Here is a 21,054-nt window from a genome sequence, read left to right on the forward strand (position 1 = left end):
TAAAATAAATAAATAAATAAATAAATAAATAAATAAAGTGTACAGTTCAGTGGTTTCAGAATACGCACAGTTAGGCAACTGTCGCCGTGAACTAAGTTCCCATATCCATCAGCACTCACTCCCCATTTCTCCTTCTCTGTCCTCTAGCCCTAGGCAACTGCTCATCCGCCTTCTATCTCTATGGATTTATCTGCTCTGGACATTTTATATAAATGCAGTCCTACTACATGTGGTCTTTTGCGGTTGGCTTCTTTCATGTAGAATGTTTTCAATATTCATCTGTGTTGTAACATGGTTCGTGCTTTGTTCCTTTTCATTGCCATATAACATTCCACTGAATAGATACACCACATCTCCTATAAGCTTTCAAAAACACCCCTTCTCGCTCACTCATTTATATCCTTTTTCTATCATGTGACTCCAAGGAGAGATAAGATGGTGACCTGGTATGACCAGGTGTCAGGACTTTATGTACATTCCTGCTATGAACAGATCAGAGGACTTTGGGAAAGCTTTTAGAGATCTTACCATGTTACCTGCTTTGCCCTACAAGCACCAACACTCCAAGTAGAATCAGGTAAAGCATTAGAAAGTGTGTTCTTTGCCATAAATGGATTTCTGTCAGTAGTCACAGTGGTATAGTAGTCATCTTGGTATAAATACAGGTGTGGGGTTGACCTTAATAAGAAACAGATTGGAGAATAGCACACTGAAGAGAATATTAGCACTATACTAGTTAAACTAGTTACTGTGAGAAGAGTTGCTCACTTCCAAACGAGCTGCCTGTGGGCTACAGCTCATCTCTGCTATCTATCGGGCCGTTTGGTAGGAGCAGCCCTATCCCAGATTGTGACTTTGAATAGTGTCAGTGACCTATTTTGTGGGCTGGATGAGCATTTATTTGTCCTTGAAACGTATCCACCATCTCACAGGAACAGTGAAATATCCATATGGAATTCACGACGTCCAGTGAGAGTTCTCATGAGAAGCAAATGTGTCTGCTCTCCACTCTTTACCAGTTTTCTGCAGTAATGAAAATCACAATTTCAGCTTTCAAGTTGATCTGTTCCAACTCCTTAGGGTCTGTGTCGTCCTGTGATGCCTTCCTGAGTCTATTCCAAAGCCATGGACTGAAACCCGAGGCCATCTGTCCGTGCGCTACTTCTGCTGAAGCCATGACTGTTGCAATCCGCAGGTATCGTCCAGAATGTCAGTGCCCTTGACGCATGTTACAACTCCGATCAGGTGTGCAGTATTTACCGGCCAGTGACAAGGGGTGCTAATTTTCTGCTTCAGCAGCCTAAAAGTGAAACTGACTTGGTAAAGCAGTTTGAAGCATCTCATTTATTTTTCCCCACTCTTGCCCTAAGGGTAACTGGTAAACTGAAAATTTACTTTAATTATTCTCATCTCGTGTTTGTGAATGAGTTCTTTTTCTGTGCTATTTTGCTCTTCAAACTCCTTCGTTAGCATCTTAGACTACAAAGAAGCTATTCTTGATTACAGCTTAAGTATGGAAAGTACACCCAAGCCAATATATTCTTAATATTGGGTTTAAAATTTACTTTTTCCGCCTCAATGGATGTAGCCTGTGCTTTGTACATGTGATGTTGGTTAATTTGACATGTTTTGGGCAGAGAAAGAAGGATTTTTTGATGTGTGGTAGCGAGAGGAAATTTGCTTTCGTATATATTTGTACTTTTATCTTGATAATATGTAATTTGACAAATTTGATGAGTTTATTTTGTTTTTAGGCCTGGAGTTCCAGGGGCCCCTTTGCCAGGAAGAGCTATTCTCTCAATGAATGGATTGAGCTATGGGGTAATACGGGTCAATACTGAAGATAAAAATTCAGCACTGACGGTCCAGGATGTGGGCCACGTAATGCCTGGTGGTGAGTTCTCCATAGCATCTTTTGCTTTTCCATAAAGATTTGTCATTAGAAATAGTAGTAAAGCCTGATAAAATATGAGACCCTCACCCAGGAATACAGAATTCAGCACTGAGTCATTTAAGTTCTCAAAGCCTCTCTAATGGTTCAGTGATTCTAGTTGTACTTACTTTCCAGCAGTATTGTATGATTTAATTGAATGATTTGATAGAATTTTTCATATGAAAAGCTTAAGTACGAGTTGAGCTAAAGTTGTCTGGTTTTCACTGTAATTGCCAAGACATTGGGGCTGGCAGAAAGTTAGAGCATACTGCTTCCGTGAGTGAGTTTGATTTAACCTGTTTCTTTGGACTTTGTAGTCATTTTTAATATGTTGCTGTCTTGGAGAGCACCTGAGTGGCTCAATCAGTAAGCATCTGACTCTTGACTTCAGCTCAGGTCATGATTTTGGGGTCATGAGATCCAGCCCCATGTTGGGCTCTGTACTCTGTGCGGAGTCTGTTTGAGATTCTCTCTCTCCCTCTCCCTTTGCCCCTCTTCCTGCTCACTCACACACACACACACACACACACGCTCTCTCTCTCTCTCTCTTTAAATAAATAAGTAAAATCTTAAAAAATATATATGTTATGGTCTTTGAAAGCTTTGGTCCGCATCTGTTGTAGTTTTATTTGCTGAATTATAAAAATTATTTGTTTATCATGAGGGTTAAAAGATGGACATCTAGAACATATCTATGTAGTATCAGGTCTATTTTTGATATTCCTGTTTGGTATTCTAATTACTGCCACTCAGTAAATGCAAAGCTTTCCTGGGTTCGCAGGGTTGAAGCTGTTACTTTACAAAGGTTTTCCAGAATCTCTGCCCCTTAACCATATTTTCTACACACTAGGGGTGATGTGCATTGTGAGACCTGATGGACCTCCCCAACTCTGCAGGACAGATGAAATTGGAGAAATCTGTGTGAGCTCCAGAACAGGAGGCATGATGTACTTTGGGCTTGCTGGTGTGACCAAAAATACATTTGAGGTACATGATATGAAAGTTTTGGGAGAAACTTACTTGATGGGGTCAGGGTATCACAAAGTCAAATGAGCTAGCCTGCGGGAAGTAGCCTAATGGAGCAGCTAAGAGAGGGTACTCTGGAGCTAGGCTGCTTAAGTTCAAATCCTAATTCTGCCACTTAATAGCTGACTTCGGGAGAGTTCCTTAACCTCTCTGTGTCTCAATTTCCTTATCTTTAAAATGTGAAAAATCATAGTACCTATCTCACAGGATTGTCCTGGACTAATTGAGTTGATGTTTGAAAAAGGCTTAGAACAGCCCCGGCACACGGGAAGTACTGTTTATCTGTAAAGTAAAGGAAAAGTAAGAGTCCTCACTAAAGTTTATTCTGGTGAATCTGAGTTTTGTATAAAGCCCATATATTTAACTTTAAGAGTACATTGACAATGGATTCCTCTCTGCAGAGTAGACTCAAGTTAACCTAAGCCTGTGAAGACTGGTATCAACCAGAATACCAGGTTACTAATGAAGAACTCTCCTGTTCCAGAGGCTGACTGCTCCCATTATTCAGTCTTTCAGTCAGCAAATACTTACTGAGCACCTTCTGGGTGTCTGGCAGTATCCTAGAGGCTTGTGGTATATCAGGAAAACAAAGCTCCTCAGATAGCTCATATTCTAGTAGAACCAGCACATTGTCCCGCAGACAGTTGCGCATGTGAAGACAAATGGTAATGAAAGTTTTCCTGGTGAGCCTGGAAATCAGAACAGCTATAATGAATTGCCTGTATTTCATAATTGGGATTAACCTGCCTCAGGGTAGCTTTCTATGCCCATTTTATGGACCATTATAATTAGATAGGGCTTATTATATGAGCACTACCGATTTTCCGTTCTTGGAGCTTCCTTTTTCTAGAATTGATTCTCTGTCTCAGTATGCCAGGGCACATCTGTCTACCTACCATTATTGGTATGTACCATTACAAGATTATGTAGCAACAGATGTAACTGATGGGACAGTGTTATCTATATGAATGATGTAGTAGCCAGGAAAGGTTAAGAACTCCTGAGCTGACCATCATCTGTGTTTACATAGCCTAGTAGAATATAAATTATGAAATATGTTATTACCATCAAGCATCACATCATTATTATTGCTACTACAATCTTGGCCTGCCTTCAAGAGTTGTGACCAATTCACCTTAATAGGAGTGGAAATTGATAAATTCTTAACAGGTTTATTGCCAGGCTCTTGATTTGCTCTCACAGGTGACTAATTACCTGTGCTGAATGTCTGTACATTTTACCACTTTAAATCTCACGCTACTTCTCTTCTTTTTAAATGCTTGGAGTACATAGGCTTCCAATATCTGAATTTTTCATTATTGCATTTTCCTTACTATAAACAAGATCCTCAAGCAGTGTTTGAAGATACTGATAATATTTTATTACGTTGCCTTTCATACAAGAGCAGCTGCCTAGTCAAAATTCTCAGACTTTAATATCAAACTGCTAGGTCCATAATGATGAGGAGATTTTGAAATTTGCAGTATAAATTTAATGATAGTGAAGTGGAATAAAAATCCTAACAAAAAAAAAAAGGAGTAAACTGTTGCCTTGGTTTTGCAAATTAAAGTTTCTAATATTTTTCTTACTGGATTCTTATATTTAAATCCTGTGTTTTCCAGTGTAGTTAAAATTTCAGTGGGACAGAAGACCTAGTCATGACTAGAAAATAAATAAAGTGTATCTTTAAAATTAAGCTACTGGAGGAGCTCCTGGGTGGCTCAGTATGTTCAGCCTCCAACTCTTGGTTTGGGCTCAGGTCATGATCGCACGGTTGCGCGATTGAGCCCCATGTTGGGCTCTGTGCTCGGTGTAGAGTCTGCTTGAGATTCTCTCTCCCTCTCCCTCTCTCTCTCTCTCAAATAAACAAATAAAATCTTTTTTAAAATAAAAATGAGCTATTGGTGAGTAAAACTTGAAAGGGCTCATGCCTTTTGTACAAATACACAGAAATCTATACAGCAGGATTCCGTGAAGCACATTTATAATAGCAAAATTAGATGGCCTGCCTAGTCAGAAAGACTGCTTACACTGTAATAGTACTAAATTCTCATAGTTTCCTGAGGACCAGCTCTGGGCCAAACACTGTGCTTAAATCCGCAGATCTGTTTACATTCCCTTAATCTTTACCCTAAACCCGCGAGAAGCATTGGGAGTTCTATTTTATGGCCAAAGAAACTGAGGGTTCAGGAAGTCCAGGAGTTACTAGTAAGTGGCAGAGCCAAAAATCGAGCTCACGTCTGACTTCAAGGGCTACACTATCCTGTCTCCGGTGTGGTGATGTATCATGGAACTATTGAACAAACAGAGCTAGAGCAACAATCACTAACTCGTAAAGATATCCAAAATACATGTTATGTGAAAAATATATAGTATGGGAAAAAGCAGGTTGCGAAACAGTAGATATAATATGATTTCTTTCACAAAAATAAATTCTTAATATGTTAATATATGTACCTATGAAAAGTCCAAGGGAATCACAAGAATTTGTAAATGTTTATCCCTTAAAGGTGGTAATACTGAAGTCACTATATAATTTTAAGTTTTCAACAAGTGTATATCACTACCGTAATTTTTTAAAAGACTTTTAAAAAATCAAATACATATTTTAAGAAAAAGCAAAGATTTTCACTGCTTTCTGTCTTTTAGGTGATTCCAGTGAATTCTGCAGGCTCTCCTGTTGGGGACGTGCCCTTCATCCGGTCAGGACTCTTGGGGTTTGTGGGGCCGGTAAGTGATACATTCATGTTTGTTTTGGTGTATCTGATCCAGATATTTGTACTTTACAAAAGTTTCTGTCACAGAACAGAACAAATTTGGATTAAGAATATTAATCCAATACTTTGGATTCAAGAGTATTACAGGACCTCTCTTAGATTTAGAGCAGTTTTTGTAAGAATGTCATAAACTGAGTTAATATTTATTGCTTTTGTTACCTGAGTTAATTTGACTCCTTCAAACTAAGACTTTTTACTTTCTTTTTTTTTTTTTAAGATTTTATTTATTTATTTGACAGAGATCACAAGTAGGCAGAGAGGCAAGCAGAGAGAGAGAGGAAGGGAAGCAGGCTTCCTGCTGAGCAGAGAGTGCGATGTGGGGCTCGATCCCAGGACCCTGGGATCATGACCTGAGCCGAAGGCAGAGGCTTTAACCCACTGAGCCACCCAGGCGCCCCTTAGACTTTTTACTTTCAAAAAGCTCTTCAGGGACGCCTGGGTGGCTCAGTTGGTTAAGCGGCTGCCTTCAGCTCAGGTCATGATCCCAGCGTCCTGGGATCGAGTCCCACATCGGGCTCCTTGCTCAGCGGGGAGCCTGCTTCTCCCTCTGCCTCTGCCTGCCTCTCTGTCTGCCTGTGCTCACTCTCTCTGACAAATAAATAAATAAAATCTTAAAAAAAAAAAAGCTCTTCATTTAGGGCACATGGGTGGTTCAGTCGTTAAGCATCTGCCTTTGGCTCAGGTCATGATCCCAGGGTCCTGGGATTGAGGCCCACATCAGGCTCCCTGCTCAGTGGGAAGCCTGCCTCTCCCTCTCCCACTCCCCCTTGCTTGTGTTCCCCGCCAGCCTCTCTCTCTCTCTCTGTCAAATAAATAAATAAATAAAATCTTAAAAAAAAACCTCTTCATTTATTCTTGCTCCATTTCTTTGATTTGATTTCTGTGTTTCAGTAAGTTAGAAGAGTGCTGAAAAAAGTTATCTTAGCAAAGGGAAACCATCATAAATAGCGTACAAGTCATTTTCATACAAACTAGCAGCACTACACCTTGAAATCAGTTTGCTTTCCAGCAAATGGTGTTTACAGGCACTGGGTTTACAGAGACATTTAGGATACAAAAATCTCTTCTCAGAGAGCTCACAGTTAGCTTCATGAGCCAACAAGAAAGGTAGAGAGGAGGCAGATCATGAAGGGTTTTATATGACACAGTGGGAAGTTTGTATTTTATGAGGAACAGACATTCGTGATCATAGTTAAGTCCATATATCTCCATCCAACTCTAATGACCTCCTTACTCTTTCTTCTCCTCTTACCGACTCAAGTCACGTGAGGAAAGATCTGATTTTATTTCTTCCCCACCATTTGTGGGGGCAGGGCATACCTGAGGGTTTACCTCTAAGAGGAGGTATCCTATGTATCGCTGTCCTAGAAGGAGAAATCTAGAGTTACTATCTTGACTTCTCTCAGCACCAAAAAGTTCTGCAAAACCCAGCCCCTTTTAGTTTACCTCTTCATGACTCAGGTCCAAGATGGGGCTGCAGTGTCCCATCTGCATTCCAGGAAACAGGAGAGAGTGCAGTCCTACCATCTCTTAAGGAAGATTTCCTGAAGATCCTGAGCAGCACTTCTCCTTATGGCTCATTGGTCAGGGGGCACTGAAATACGCTCTTTATTTTGGTCAGCCATGCCTAGCTAAAAGTTCAGCTGTGAAGGAAATGGAGAAGTGGACAGGTCTGTGTCTGTCTTTCTCTCTGCCTATTCCACCATAGCACTTTTCAGACTATGTTGGAAATGGCTGGTTCTTTTCCATCTTCTGAGATTAACCAGTAGCTTCCTGAGGCTAGAAGCTCTGTTTTACTCAAACAACCCTGTCGGTGAGTCACACTACATTGTGTGCGATAACTTGAAGACTGACGTTCATGTGGAGATGTCTACCAGATAATTGAGTATGTGTAAATTGGCCAGGAAATTTAGGACTTGTGTAATGAACGGAAAAGTCAATTTATTGCAAATGGGTCTAGGAGAATTACTGAGGAGTATTATTTGTACAGTGATGCTTTTAGGGCATTGACAGCAATGTGCCCTGCAGCTGTGTTACCTTTTCGGAAAGGAGAGGCTCCTCCACTGTTTCTTAGACCTTTAATAACCTGTTTCTAATCTTGCCGGATGGAAACGGATGGTAACCTTATAAACCTAAAACAAGCATTCTCACATTCAGCTGTTTTAATTTCTTCCTAATTCCAGTATTAAATGGTTCACAATTTTTTTCTTTGCATCCGTGTTGTGAATAGGTACACAATCTGGCATCATGGCTGAGGAAAGAAACTATACTTGTGCAGAATCCTAGTTGTTTTCTTATAAAATTCCTCCCCGAGAATAAATATAAATTAATTCCTTTCTTATACTGTAATTAATTGTAATATGCTACTGATCCCCCCCCGATTTTTGAGGCATAAAACACTCTTTTAGAATCCATAAAATACTGTGTTGTTTTCTTATATTTTTGATGCACTCCATTTCAAGAAAAATATATGTTTTACTATTTAAATAATGGAAATCAAGTAAATTGTTGTTACCTTTCAGGGCAGTTTGGTGTTTGTGGTTGGAAAAATGGATGGGTTACTGATGGTTAGTGGTCGAAGACATAATGCTGATGACATTGTTGCTACTGGATTGGCTGTTGAATCAATAAAGACTGTTTATAGAGGAAGGTGAGTAGTAAAAACTCAAATATTAGCACTTCCAGTGGAATCTAAATGTATCTTTACAGGGTGATTTGAGTTGTATTCTATAGAATCTCTAAGTGATTGGGTTATTTTTGGCTAACCACAGCAAGAGTTGGCCTTTGAGTATTTATCTTAACATGGCAAGTTCTTTGGTTGGAATTGAGAGGAATAAGATATAACCATATCCTGTACTTCAGTTTTTAATTATTACTATTTGTGGAATTTTGAGGACTCTGGAGAATTCTGCTAAAACATTGAACTTCCTACATTCCGTCAGTTAGAAGTGGTGCCATTCAGGCTAATTAAGATAGATGCTACATTTAGGAATTTTACATCTGAGAATTGTTTCTCTTACTCATCTCTAACTAAATTATTACAACATTTTAACACAGAGATTGACATAGTACACAAGTGCTAATTTCAAATTCCATGGATAAAGTCAATTACAAATCCTTTTATCTTTGCTTATTAACACAAGAGAAGATACTTGGTACATATTTGTGCAGTTCATGTCTATGTAGTAGTTTATAATCACGGATATATATCTATATATCTTTATATCTATATCTATAGATATAGATATATCTTTAAAGCACTCGATGTCCCTTTAGTTTTTTAGGAAGTAGGAAAAATTAATAAAACGACAGAGAATCAGTTCCTAAAATGCATGGTTTTTGTGATGACATGGCTTCCTCTGAGATATAAACTTAGTGGGGCACTTGACTCTCTCTCTTTGGTCACTGTTGTATTCCCGGCACTCAGCACAGCACCTGGCACACAGTAGGTGTTCAGTAAATACATGTGGAAGGAAGGAAGGGCATATTTAGCTCTCCAGTGACTTCCCATTGTTTCATGCATCCATTCAGCAAATATTTATTGGGTACCAGCTGTGTGCCACTGTTCTGGACGCATGTGGCAGTGAACAAAACAGGCCAGGTTTCTGCCCTTGTGAAGCTCACATTCTCATTAGGGGAAACAGACAGTAACTGCAGAGACAGAGAGATCAAGAACACATGGGATGGCGCTAAGTGCCATGTAGGAAGAACACGGGGCTGGGTGGGAGTGTGCTTGCTGGTTTATATAGGGTGGTCTGGGAATGCCTCACTAGTATGGGGACGTTTGAGCGGAGACCTCACTCAGAACATCCCCCTCCCCTTGGCCTGCCAGGTTCCCCTGCCTGCCCTGGCCTGGGTCTGACCTCTCCCCACCACTCTCTGCTTCACTACTCTGCTCCAGGCACACTGGCCTTCTTGCTGTTCCTCAAACCTGCCAAGCTCGTTCCTACCTCAGAACCTTTTCGCTTTCCGTTCCTTCTGCCCGGAAACCTCTTCCTCCAGATCTTCGCATGGCTCGCGTCCTCACTTCACTCAGGTCTCTGCTCCAGTGTCCGCTCCTCAGGGAGGCACTCCCCCACCACCCTGCCTTCAGTGGTGCGGCTGCCCCGCACACCGCTCTGCCCCTTGGCCTGCCTTGCTTTCCCTCCCAGTGTGTACTCCAACATGACATTATTTTATATTTATTTGTTCTGTGTCTGACATGCAAGCTCCATGAAGACAGGGACTGTGTCCCCATTTATCACTCTGTCCCACTGTTCATGCCAGTGGTGCTTATTAGTACATGTTCTGAGTCCTCGTTTTAATGGTAGTGACTGTGGCATTTTCTTTTCTAAACGACTCACTTCTGGGTAGTGTGGTGGGGATGTCTCCTTTCTGTTATTCCAACTGAGCAAAGCAAATAGGTCTGGTTGTGAAGGGAGTCCTGATGTGTTTGATCTGTCTCTCTTAGAATTGCTGTGTTTTCTGTGTCTGTATTTTATGATGAGCGCATTGTGGTGGTTGCGGAACAAAGACCCGACGCCTCAGAGGAGGACAGTTTCCAGTGGATGAGCCGAGTGTTGCAGGTGAGCACACACCAGGGGGACCTGTCCGGGCAGGTTGGCTTTGCCATCACAGGTGGCGGCAGCCACTGAGGAAGTCTTCTCTTCGTTGGGCCGGTTGTGACACCTTATTTTTGTCTTGCCAGTCAGTACTCAGACATTCCGGGTACCATTAGCAAAATAATATAATTAGTATGATTTCTCCCTCTGGACTACATAGTATTTTTCTGCTCAGGTTGCCAAAAACAATTGAATTGACCTGCCTCAGCAAATTCTTCCCCTTTCTTTGTGAGCCTGAGTGTGTGTTAACCGGGAAAATTTAAACTGACCATGTGCAGAACACATCTGTGACAGAAATCAATCCACTTGTCAACAGCTGTAGTTCTACTACATATGTTGTATAATGGGTGCCTCGCATGCAGGGGTCCAAGCAAATGTAAGATGTTGTTCTTACTCTGAAGGAGCTTTCCTGTGGAGTTAGAGAGCTAGGTGAGATAAGCTGTTAGGGTAGGAGGAAGACCTGGGTTCTGTGTAAGGGATATGTCACTAGTTGCACTAGTAGCACGGGTAGCATGTTGAGAACAGTCTATTCTTTGAAATTCCAGCCTTTGGATTGCAGCACCCCTCAGTTCCAGATGTTACTTAACCTTACTGAGTTTATTTCCTAACCTGTAAAGTGGGGATGAAAGAGCTGTGGGAGGGATTCAGTGAGATCATTATTTGAAGTATACAGGATACTGTACACTGAGAGTCATGTCAGCAGATACACATAGTAGGCCCAGTAAATATTTGTTGGATAATGTGTGGTCCAAAGAAAGCATGGACTGTCTTCGACAAAGAAAATTCTAAGTTACTGGAAGTGTTCCCGCATTATTACTTGTCTGCTTGGGGCATTTGGATGTATTCACTGCCACTTAGTAGTAATGTTAGAGAAATGATGCAAGCCTGAGATGAGTAATAGTACTAGATGCCTTTCAAGATTTCTTTTTATCTTTGGGGTCTGTGGTTCTGAATTATCAGCTGATAGAACATGGGCTATTTATAGCAAAAAGACAAGAAAGATAATCTGCTGAGCATCGGCTGGTCAGAAAAGACTATAAAGAGATGGGACTGGGCTGATCTCCAAAAGGAGATGGCTAAGAATCAGACCTGCACAGAGAATACTGTTCATACCATTCATGTTTTCGAACAAACAAAATGCTTATTTCATTTGGAATGAATTGTGAGGCGTGATAGTAGAATGTTGTGATGAATTACACATTTTTTTCCCTATTAAAGAAACTGAAATTCCCGAACATGTTTCTTATTTTTCCCTGGAAAGCAATTAGAGGAGTTATATGCACTGCTCACTTGCTAATCCACATTCTTGTAAAAGTCATTTGGAGTCTGATTTGGGTATGAAATGAGAGGGCATTATTTCCCCAGTATTTTAGCTTCTCAGCTTTGAGTATTTGGATCTACAGTAGCGCAATAAGGACCCCACATGTTCTGGTAGTTTAGAGCTCAGAGGTTAACACTGGATCTACGTATAATATAAACTGAATACCTAACTCAGCACCTTTTAAAGAAGGTGATCGATTGATGACCTGTCAGGTGGTGTATTTTCAGTGGGGAATCCAGGCTACAGGTAATAGCATTTACTAACTGTCTATATATTCTAAAATACCAGAGACTTGGGAACCCTGCCAGACTTTCTATTTTCTAGTTGTCTCTGTTGATTAGTAGGATAGTCTGAGGAATATGATGTACAGGTTTATTCCTTTACACTGTTAAGTTGTTTTAATAAAAAGCCTTGTCAGTCTTTTATGACCATTGGTCCATTCTTCTAAGGCTGTATCTTCTTTTCAGTAAGACTTATGGGTGATGCAGTCGAACTCTCTCAGTTGGTGTGTTTGGAACTAGTATTAATAGTCAGTCAGTTTTAAAAGGTGTTTGAGGCAGAGAATCATAAAAATGAGAAATTCTTCAAGTATTAAACTTTTACACGAAGCATACAAATGTCTGCATTCATTTCATATAAAGCAGTATGTGTAGGAGTACACCAGTTTGCACTCCATGTTAACCTGCGTCCGTAAGCGACATCTAATTCGATGGTCTGTGGTTTCTATTTTCATTTCATGTAAGTTAGACTAGAATGCAAGTATGTGCAGAGGGACTGGAACACATAATCCTTACCTTTTAGAATTAACTTGTGTTTACCAGCAATAGCTTTTTAATGACTCTTTCCAAACAAACCACAACTCTCTCTGTCCTTTTACACTCTGTTTTATCAGTTGATGTAATAGTTAAATTATGTGAACACAAGAAAAGCACAAAAGGTGTAGAAGCATGCACAGCTGGTGTTCAGCAGGGGCACAGGTGCATGGCTGGGAGCGGAGGTACAGTGAGGGGGCCAGTGGCCTCCAGGGTTCAGTGTGCAGTGGGCCTCCCCTCGGTGTTTTGCAGACGGGATTCTGGGTAACTCGGTAAGCCAGTTAAGCCAGAGCCCACTTCCAGGGCTTCTCTTGTGTTCATAATAAAAATACTTTGCCTCTACAGAATTGAGCTGTGTTGTATGTTAAAAGAACCAAAACAAATCTCTAGGTTTTGGACATTAGCATTCAAGAGAGAGCATATTGAGGTGTACGAATCAGTATCCACCACTGTCCATTTAGATTGTATCTTACCCATCCTCTGTTGATCTCTGCCATTGCTTGAAGAAATATAGAACTTCACATGTATGAGATCTTAATAATCTAGGAGATTCTAGACCTAGAATGGATAGAAAAGGAAAAATCCTAGAGTAGAATAATGGATTACGTTAGGAGGATGTCAAAGTTAGCAAAATTAATCTCACTAAATGTTTTTCTCTGTGTTTTTCTAGGCGATCGATAGCATTCATCAAGTGGGTGTTTATTGTCTTGCTCTGGTGCCTGCCAATACATTGCCAAAAACTCCTCTAGGAGGGATCCACATATCTCAGACGAAACAGCTCTTTCTGGAGGGATCTCTGCATCCTTGCAATATCCTCATGTGCCCACATACATGTGTGACCAATTTGCCAAAACCCCGACAGAAGCAACCAGGTAATACGCTAGCTTTGAAGACATAGCGTGAAAATTACAACTTCAAGAAGCTGACTTTTGGTGGCATAATGCTTTCTCTAGAATTGGATTTTACAAAGACGGGTAACACAAGAGTAGCCTTAGATGACCAAAAGCAGGGAGGACTTAGAGCCTGCAGAATTGCCTTCTCTGAGTTTATTACCGGCTTCCTCTTCTGAGTATTTCTGTAGTGTGCTTCCATTTCCCCTGGATGTAAGGTTTGAGGTCAAGATGATCAAAATCTCACTTGTGGAACTAGAATAAAACAAGTCCTCTAAGAGTAGGTTCTGATAAAAATAAGAATAGCTAGTATTTATTGAGTACTTACTAAAAGCCAAATACAAGCTAAACATGTACGTATGTGATCCGAAAGTGTTGCCCCCAGCTGTGGAAAATAAAGTGCAGAAAAGTTAAGAATTGTGCTCAAAGTCACATAGCTAGTTAGTGGCTGAGTTGAGACTCACACCAATTGTGACCCTAAAATCCACACTCCGAATCACTATATTATACTGCCTTTCTGTTGGGAATCACCGAGAGTCATCCCTCAGTCCTGCTAAGCTTTAAGGGTCTGATTTGGGCCCGTAATATCTCTGGGGAGCAAGATAATTTCAAAATTGTTTACGTCGTAATCACAAGATAAATAGCATATTTTGCACTTGCTGTATTCCTGTGAATTTGAGATGCAAGTAAGTATATGTGAATTGCCATATGGAAAAGAGGAAAAAAAAAACCCCTAAATAGTCCATTTCACCTTTTGGCCTTATTTCTGAGCAGACAGTTTACAAGGCTGAGTAAGAGGCTAAAGGGAGGAGTAATTGATGGTCAATTATGTTGAAATATCTGTTCAACCCAACATAAAATCATTATGTTTTTTTGATGCTGTTTTAATTGAGAAGTTAATAAGAAGCTCCTAGTTTTCTGAATGCCTGAAAACACATGAGATCCAAAAGCTGGGTTTTACAAATCGTGCCACCACCATGCATACGTGTGTGTACACACACATGCACACACACAAACACACACAGAGTGTACATCAGTACACTGGCCTCCAAATGTGTTGGAAAGAGACAAGGTAGTGGGGAGATTAGGAAGGGAAGGGGAAGTGTGGCATTTAATCATATTTCTGTAAGATAGCTTTTGCTGAAAGGTAAACATAATGTACAATAATAAAATATAAGGTTAGCCTCTTACTTTCTAGGATATTTTTATTCAAGACATTATCCTCACATTATTGAAATTTTAATATACTCTGCTTTGCAAAAGTTACTTCCCTGGTCTGGTGGCTGAAGATGATGTCACAGTTTATTTAGATAGATGTTATTATCAACTCATCCATTAGCCTTAGTAACAGCATGTGTAGAGCTAAAGTATGTATGATATTTATCAGTTTCTGCTAGTGGAAATAAGAGTTTATGGAGTCTAATATTCTGAAGGGGCAGTCAAAATCAAGAAGTCTGTGAGTAATTCATCAAAAAATGTATAAAAACTGTCTTCATATTGCCTGCCTACACGTCTGGCAGATGTGTATAACACACAACGCCTTCTCCAACTCACATCTTGATTTACTGAAGACCTACATTCATTTGTCATATGAGCGAAATCCTGTTTTATTTTATTATTAATTTTAAAGATTTTATTTATTTGTCAGAGAGAGGGGGCGCACAAGGAAAGGAAGCAGCAGGCAGAGGGGGAAGAAGGCTCCCCGCTGAGCAAAGATCCCAATGTGGGACACGATCCCAGAACTCTGAAATCATGACCTGAGCCAAAGGCAGATGCTTAGCTGACTGAGCCACCCAAACATCCCTAAAATCCTATTTTAGTAAATAGTTTTTAATGTGTTAATATTATGTTAATATTAAAGATCTTTTTTAATTGAATTATGATCAACATACAGTGTTATAGTAGTTTCAGGTGTACAATGTAATGATTCAGCAGTTCTGTAAGTTATTCAGTGTTCATAACAGTAAGTGTACTCTTAATAATAAATAGCATTTAATCTAGGATTCTTTTAACAAAACTTTCATTCATAGTAGATGCTTAAAAGATGCTACCTAGGACATAGTAGATACTTAAGACATTGCTTTTGTTAGCCAGAGTTCAATTTTATCAAATGATAAAACTTATATATAAAAGACTTATTCCTAAGCCCCCACAGGTATGGCATCTGCCTTGTCTAATGAAAGCATTAGGTTTGGATTCTGTATTTTTGCCGTCTGTTGTGATTGCCTGCTAAGATCTTAGTGGGATGGGTATGGGTTGGACCAAAGCAGTTTGAAAACCATGGCAGAGATGGGGTAGAGATAATGTGGGTATGACATGAGAGGTGGGGTTTAAGAACAATACAGGAAAATGGTGATGAATAGGAGTGAGGTAAGAAAGGAGAGGAAAAGGACGATGGAAAAGATGTTAAGGCAGCCTAGTGACAAAAATCCCAGTGAGCTGCCTGTTGGGGCTATTATGTAAAGAATGGGAAATGTGTTAGGACTGGTTTTGGCTGCAAATCTCAGAAAAACCTAGTAACTGCTTAAAAAACAAGAGCAAAGTTTTTCTTTCTCAGGTGAAAGAAATTCATAGCTGGGCAGTGGGGGACCCGGGTGGTAGCTCCCCTGTCACTGTGGTTCCAGCTTCCCATCTTCTTGCTCTGGCATCGTATCAGTCACCTGTTATTACAGATATGCCACATAACAGATAGCTCTAAAAATGTGATAGCTCCAAAGAAGTACTTATTTTTCACTCACGGGATGTGGCTCTGCTGAACTTGGCTGGGACCAGCTGGGCTTGGCCTGATTCCAGGTTGTAGGTTGGGTTCAGAATTGTTCCGTGTGTCTTCTCATCATGGGACCAGCAGCTACTGCGCCATATTCTTCTCAAGGCAGATGGCAAAAGCAGGAAAGCAAGCCAAACCACACAAGCATATTTAAAGCTTCTGTTTGTGTCATGGCTCCTAACGTGTCATTGTCCAAAACAAGTTCAGACCATGCCCAGAGTCAGTGGAGCGGAGAGGTATACTCCTGTCATATAATCATAGCAACAACAGGAAGGAAAGGAAGGATTATAAGAAAATAAAACAATCTGCCATGGCCATCCTAGCGTACTGCCTCAGGGCCCAGTTAGGCCCCCTGACCTCCAGCCATCATTCTTACATTCCAGCTAAGTGGGAAAAAAGGCAAGGAAGGAAATGACCTTGCCCTTTAAACATACTTTCTAGAAATTGCACATATTACTTTCTCTTACATATTAGTCTCCCACACTAAAAGAATATAGTCTTAATTCCAGGTATTTATTTGCCCAGCCTTAAACTGGGGGGTCTGTTATTAAGGTGGAAGAGGAGACCAGATATTGGGATTGATGACTAGTATTCTTTGCCACAGGAAATTTGCATAACTTGTGGGGGAAAACAGGAAGGGGTATTTACAGGTACACCAAGGTATCAGCAGTTAGCCTTCTAGATGTTACTGCTTCCAATTATTTTTCACTCTCTATGATCCTTAGACTTAAGGAATGCACACAGAAGGACCTCAAGAAATTGCTGCTTAATTATTTTTGCTGTTTTAAACTACTCTGAAAAATTCACTTTTAACGATGCACCACCTTTATTAATTTTACAGTATAATTTGAGATTGGGTAGCTAACACAGATATACTCTGACTCCCTGCCCTGTATAAAAGGCTGTCTCCAATATGACATGTCTTGTATGTAACTTGTAACACAGTTTCTTAGGAAGGAGTTTTACATATTACACTTAAAATTGCAGTAGATGCTTTGTAGACTAAAATTGTTCAGCACAGTGTTGGGGTACTTTATACTTCTTGGGTTTTTTATTCAATTTGAAAAAAAAAGTTAAACTTTTCATTTTGAAATAATTTCACACTTCAGAGTGCCAAGTAGTACAGAGAATTCCCTTATACCCTCTACCCATACTTCCCCCATTATTTAGAGTCTTATCATTAAAGTGATTTTGTTCTGGCATATTTAGGATCAACAGATTTTGGCAATAAAAGATATTTAATATTAATTCATATGTAGTAGCATCAGCCTTATTCAAAACTTGGCTAGTAATAAGTTTAGTTATCTTTTAGCCATCTGCCTAGTTTGATACCATAGAGTCTTCAAGTGACTGTCAAGAAAGGCATTCAGCACCCTAGCACTTTTTTCTTGAAGAAAGGGAGAGTTCTCCCTTTTTTAAAATTTTTTAATTTAAATCCAATTAATTAACATATAGTGTATTATTAGTTTCAGAGGTAGAGTTCAGTGAGTTCTCCCTTTTTATTTGGAAGTGTCAAACCCATGGGAACGTTGAAAGAATACCACAGTGAATAACCTGCATACCTTCCCCTAGATTTACCAGTAGTTGACATTGTTTTACTGAACTCTTTGGAAATAAATTGCAGACATCACATTTCACCCCTAAATATTCTGTAGTGTTATCTCCAAAGACCAAAAAAAAAAAAAAAAAAGCTTCTAAAGTTTTCCTAATCAACAACAATGCCATTATTCTATTATGAAATTTAACCTTGGGACGGCTGGGTGGCTAAGTTTGTTAAGCCTCTGACTCTTGATTTCAGCTCAGGTCATTAACTCAGGGTCAAGAGGGAGAGCCCTCTCAGGCTCCATGCTGGGTGTGGACCCTGCTTGGGATTCTCTCTCTCCGCCTTTGCCCAACCCCCACACCTCTCCCACCCCTGCCCCTGTACATGCACTCTCTTTAAAAAAAAAAAAAAAAAAGAGGGGCACCTGGGTGGCTCAGTGGGTTAAGCTTCTTCCTTCCACCCAGGTCATGATCTCAGGGTCCTGGGATCAAGCCCCACATCGGGTTCTCTGCTCGGCAGGGAGCCTGCTTACCCCTCTCTCTCTTCCTGCCTCACTGCCTACTTATGATCTCTCTCTGTCAAACAAATAAAATCTTAAAAAAAAAAAAAGAAAAAATTTAATCTTAATGCTATCATCTAGTAATATACAGTCTGTATCCAGATTTCTTCACTTGTTTATTACAACTGATTTTTTAAAATTTAGTATCCAGTCAAGGTTATGCATTGCATTTGGCTGTCATGTCCTTTAATTTAGAAGCTCCTAGCCTTATTTTCTCTTAAAAACATGGTTTTTGAAGAGTCCAGGCTAGTTGTCTTATAGAATGTCCCACAATGTGGATGCCATTACTCACTTTTAATAAAGTACTTCTGAGATTCCTGATGAACCCACTCTCAATTCTCAAAGATGGCAGATTTCTTCCCAGAACAGATTTTCCTTACTGTTAAGTCCATTTTTAGGGTCATACTGTGATTGGAGTTGATGAAATTATTTATCGATAGGAACTAGTACAACCAACTGTCACCTCCTGGGAGTGAAAAATCCCTTATACCCAACTATAGGAACTCACCCACTCCTCTCTTCCCTCCAGATTCCTGTCTCTTCTCTAGCTCTGTGTTGTTTTTTTCCTTTCTTTTCTCTTCTTTCTTTTTTTTATTTTAAGATTTTATTTTTTTTATTTGACAGAGAGAGTTCACAAGTAGCTAGAGAGGCAGCAGAGAGAGGAGGAAGCAGGCTCCTTGCTGAGCAGAGAGCCCGATGCGGGGCTCGATCCCAGGACCCTGAGATCATGACCTGAACTGAACGCAGAGGCTTAAACCACTGAGCCACCCAGGCACCCCAGTGTTGTTTTTTTCTAACAGTTTCTACTACCTGACATGATTTATTTGTAAATGTACTTACTGGTTGCCTTTCCTCGATAGAGTACAGGCAGTTTGTCTTGTTTACTGCTGTGTCCCCAGTGCCTAGAAGAATGCGCTATCTGAATTGCTGAGTGAATATGTGAACTAGTTTGGGTCAGTCTGGAAATACTTCGGGGATATAGTTTGAATTTTCACCACCAGAGTTGATTCTGGCCTTTACTTACAGGTGTGGGCCCTGCTTCTGTGATGGTTGGAAATCTGGTTGCTGGAAAACGCATAGCGCAAGCTGCAGGAAGAGATCTTGGGCAAATTGAAGAGAATGACTTAGTGAGGAAGGTAAGAGTTCAGATGTTCAGATGTTGATTTTTATAAGCAAGTCAAGGACAGAACTTCTACTTCCGGAAGTAGATGGGAGACGCATTATCCAACTTTTCCGAAGTTACTGACCCTGATTCTTTTTTCTGCTTTATGACTTTAGCACCAGTTTCTGGCAGAGATTTTACAGTGGCGAGCCCAGGCAACTCCTGACCATGTACTTTTCATGCTGTTAAATGCCAAGGTACTGAAAATCCAATTGTATATATCTAATCAGATGAACATTATGGGAGGATCTTAGGCACTCTCAATCCCTTTCATCAGAAAATTTCCGTTGTCAACTCTGAGGGCAGAGTTACTGCTTTCTCCATGTTTTGACAGATGAGGATAGATTGTGCAATCACTTGAAGGTTGAAAGGAGACCTCCTGGAGTGTTATCTAATGCTAGCTCTCCTCACATTACAGTCTAGTTGCCTTTATTCAGTCTGATAGGAACAGTGGGGCCAATGGTGCAATTCCATAGACCTGCACATGTGTAGGATGCATTATGGCATGCATGTCATTTTTTACCCAGCTTGACTTTAATTCTTGGACTTCCACCAGGAAGAAAATGACTTTAGATAAATATTTTTTTTAACATTTTATTTACTATTTATTTGAGAGAGAGAGCACGGGAGAACATAAGCAGGGGGAGCGGCAGACGGAGAGAAGGAGGGCAAAGCAGACTCCCCGCTGAACAGGGAGTCCGGGACTCGATCCCAGGACCCTAAGGTCATGACCTGAAACGAAGGCAAGACACTTAATGGACTGAGCCACCCAGGTGCCCAATAGATAAATATTTCTTGAAACAAAGTTATTTTTACTATATACTTAAATGATTTATTGCTAACCCATAAAAAACATTGAAAATTATTCAAACCTTATTAAGTGGTACTTCCTAATGGACGGTTCTATCAAAATATAATATTTTTTTAAGTTAGGTGTTTTGTGGGCGTGTGCTGGGATTTGTTTTAATGGCTGAATCAGAGGCTTAAAGTATTGTGATGATGGCGTCTAACAGTATTTCCCGCCATCAGGAAAAGGACTGTAGAGCCTATTGAAATTTCCTGGGCCACCCAACCTGTCCCCTTCTGCCCAGCGCCCCCAGATTCTGATGTATTTTATTCAAACACACCTTTGAGAGTTTTTTTTTTTTAAGATTTTATTTATTTGACAGACAGAGATCACAAGTAGGCAGAGAGGCAGGCAGAGAGAGAGGGGGAAGCAGGCTCCCTGCTGAGCAGAGAACCTGATGGGGGCTCGATCCCAGGACCTCGGGATCATGACCTGAGCTAAAGGCAGAGGCTTTAACCCACTGAGCCACTCAGGCACCCCCACCTTTGAGAGTTTATGTAGTAATAGAACTTCATGAGGGGAGTATGCTGCGCATTTTAGTGAAAAGTCATTAAAAATCTAAAGAACCATTATTATCCGTTAGAAAACTTTTGACTTCCTTGTTCTTCCTCTAAATGAAGTGGGTTTCTCTCCAAGCCTGTGGATTCGTTAGGGTCCTTCCATTTCAGTAAGAAGTTGTCAGTCCAGCTTACTTCCCTACTCCACTTCCAGGCTGGGCTATAGTTAAAGATATAGCCCTGTGAAACCCGCACCCCAGGTATGTGTTAGAAGGCATACATTTAAATTTGCTTCTTGGTTAGAGAAATAATATATGTG

General features: G+C 40.3%; 1 protein-coding gene across 1 annotated transcript in view; it reads left to right on the forward strand.

Annotated features, from left to right (window-relative positions):
- The window catches only part of DIP2B (disco interacting protein 2 homolog B), a 223,057-nt gene that overhangs the window by 176,402 nt on the left and 25,601 nt on the right, over positions 1 to 21,054 (forward strand). Inside the window, exons 17-25 of the mRNA XM_080809970.1 lie at positions 1,081 to 1,195; positions 1,755 to 1,894; positions 2,784 to 2,920; positions 5,609 to 5,689; positions 8,259 to 8,386; positions 10,187 to 10,301; positions 13,141 to 13,342; positions 19,256 to 19,365; positions 19,508 to 19,588. Of these exons, the coding sequence (XP_080666096.1) occupies positions 1,081 to 1,195; positions 1,755 to 1,894; positions 2,784 to 2,920; positions 5,609 to 5,689; positions 8,259 to 8,386; positions 10,187 to 10,301; positions 13,141 to 13,342; positions 19,256 to 19,365; positions 19,508 to 19,588 (1,109 nt within the window). The remainder of the gene's footprint in view (positions 1 to 1,080; positions 1,196 to 1,754; positions 1,895 to 2,783; positions 2,921 to 5,608; positions 5,690 to 8,258; positions 8,387 to 10,186; positions 10,302 to 13,140; positions 13,343 to 19,255; positions 19,366 to 19,507; positions 19,589 to 21,054) is intronic.

Source organism: Martes martes (genome assembly GCF_963455335.1).
Source record: "Martes martes genome assembly, chromosome: 8".
Lineage (NCBI taxonomy): Eukaryota > Metazoa > Chordata > Mammalia > Carnivora > Mustelidae > Martes > Martes martes.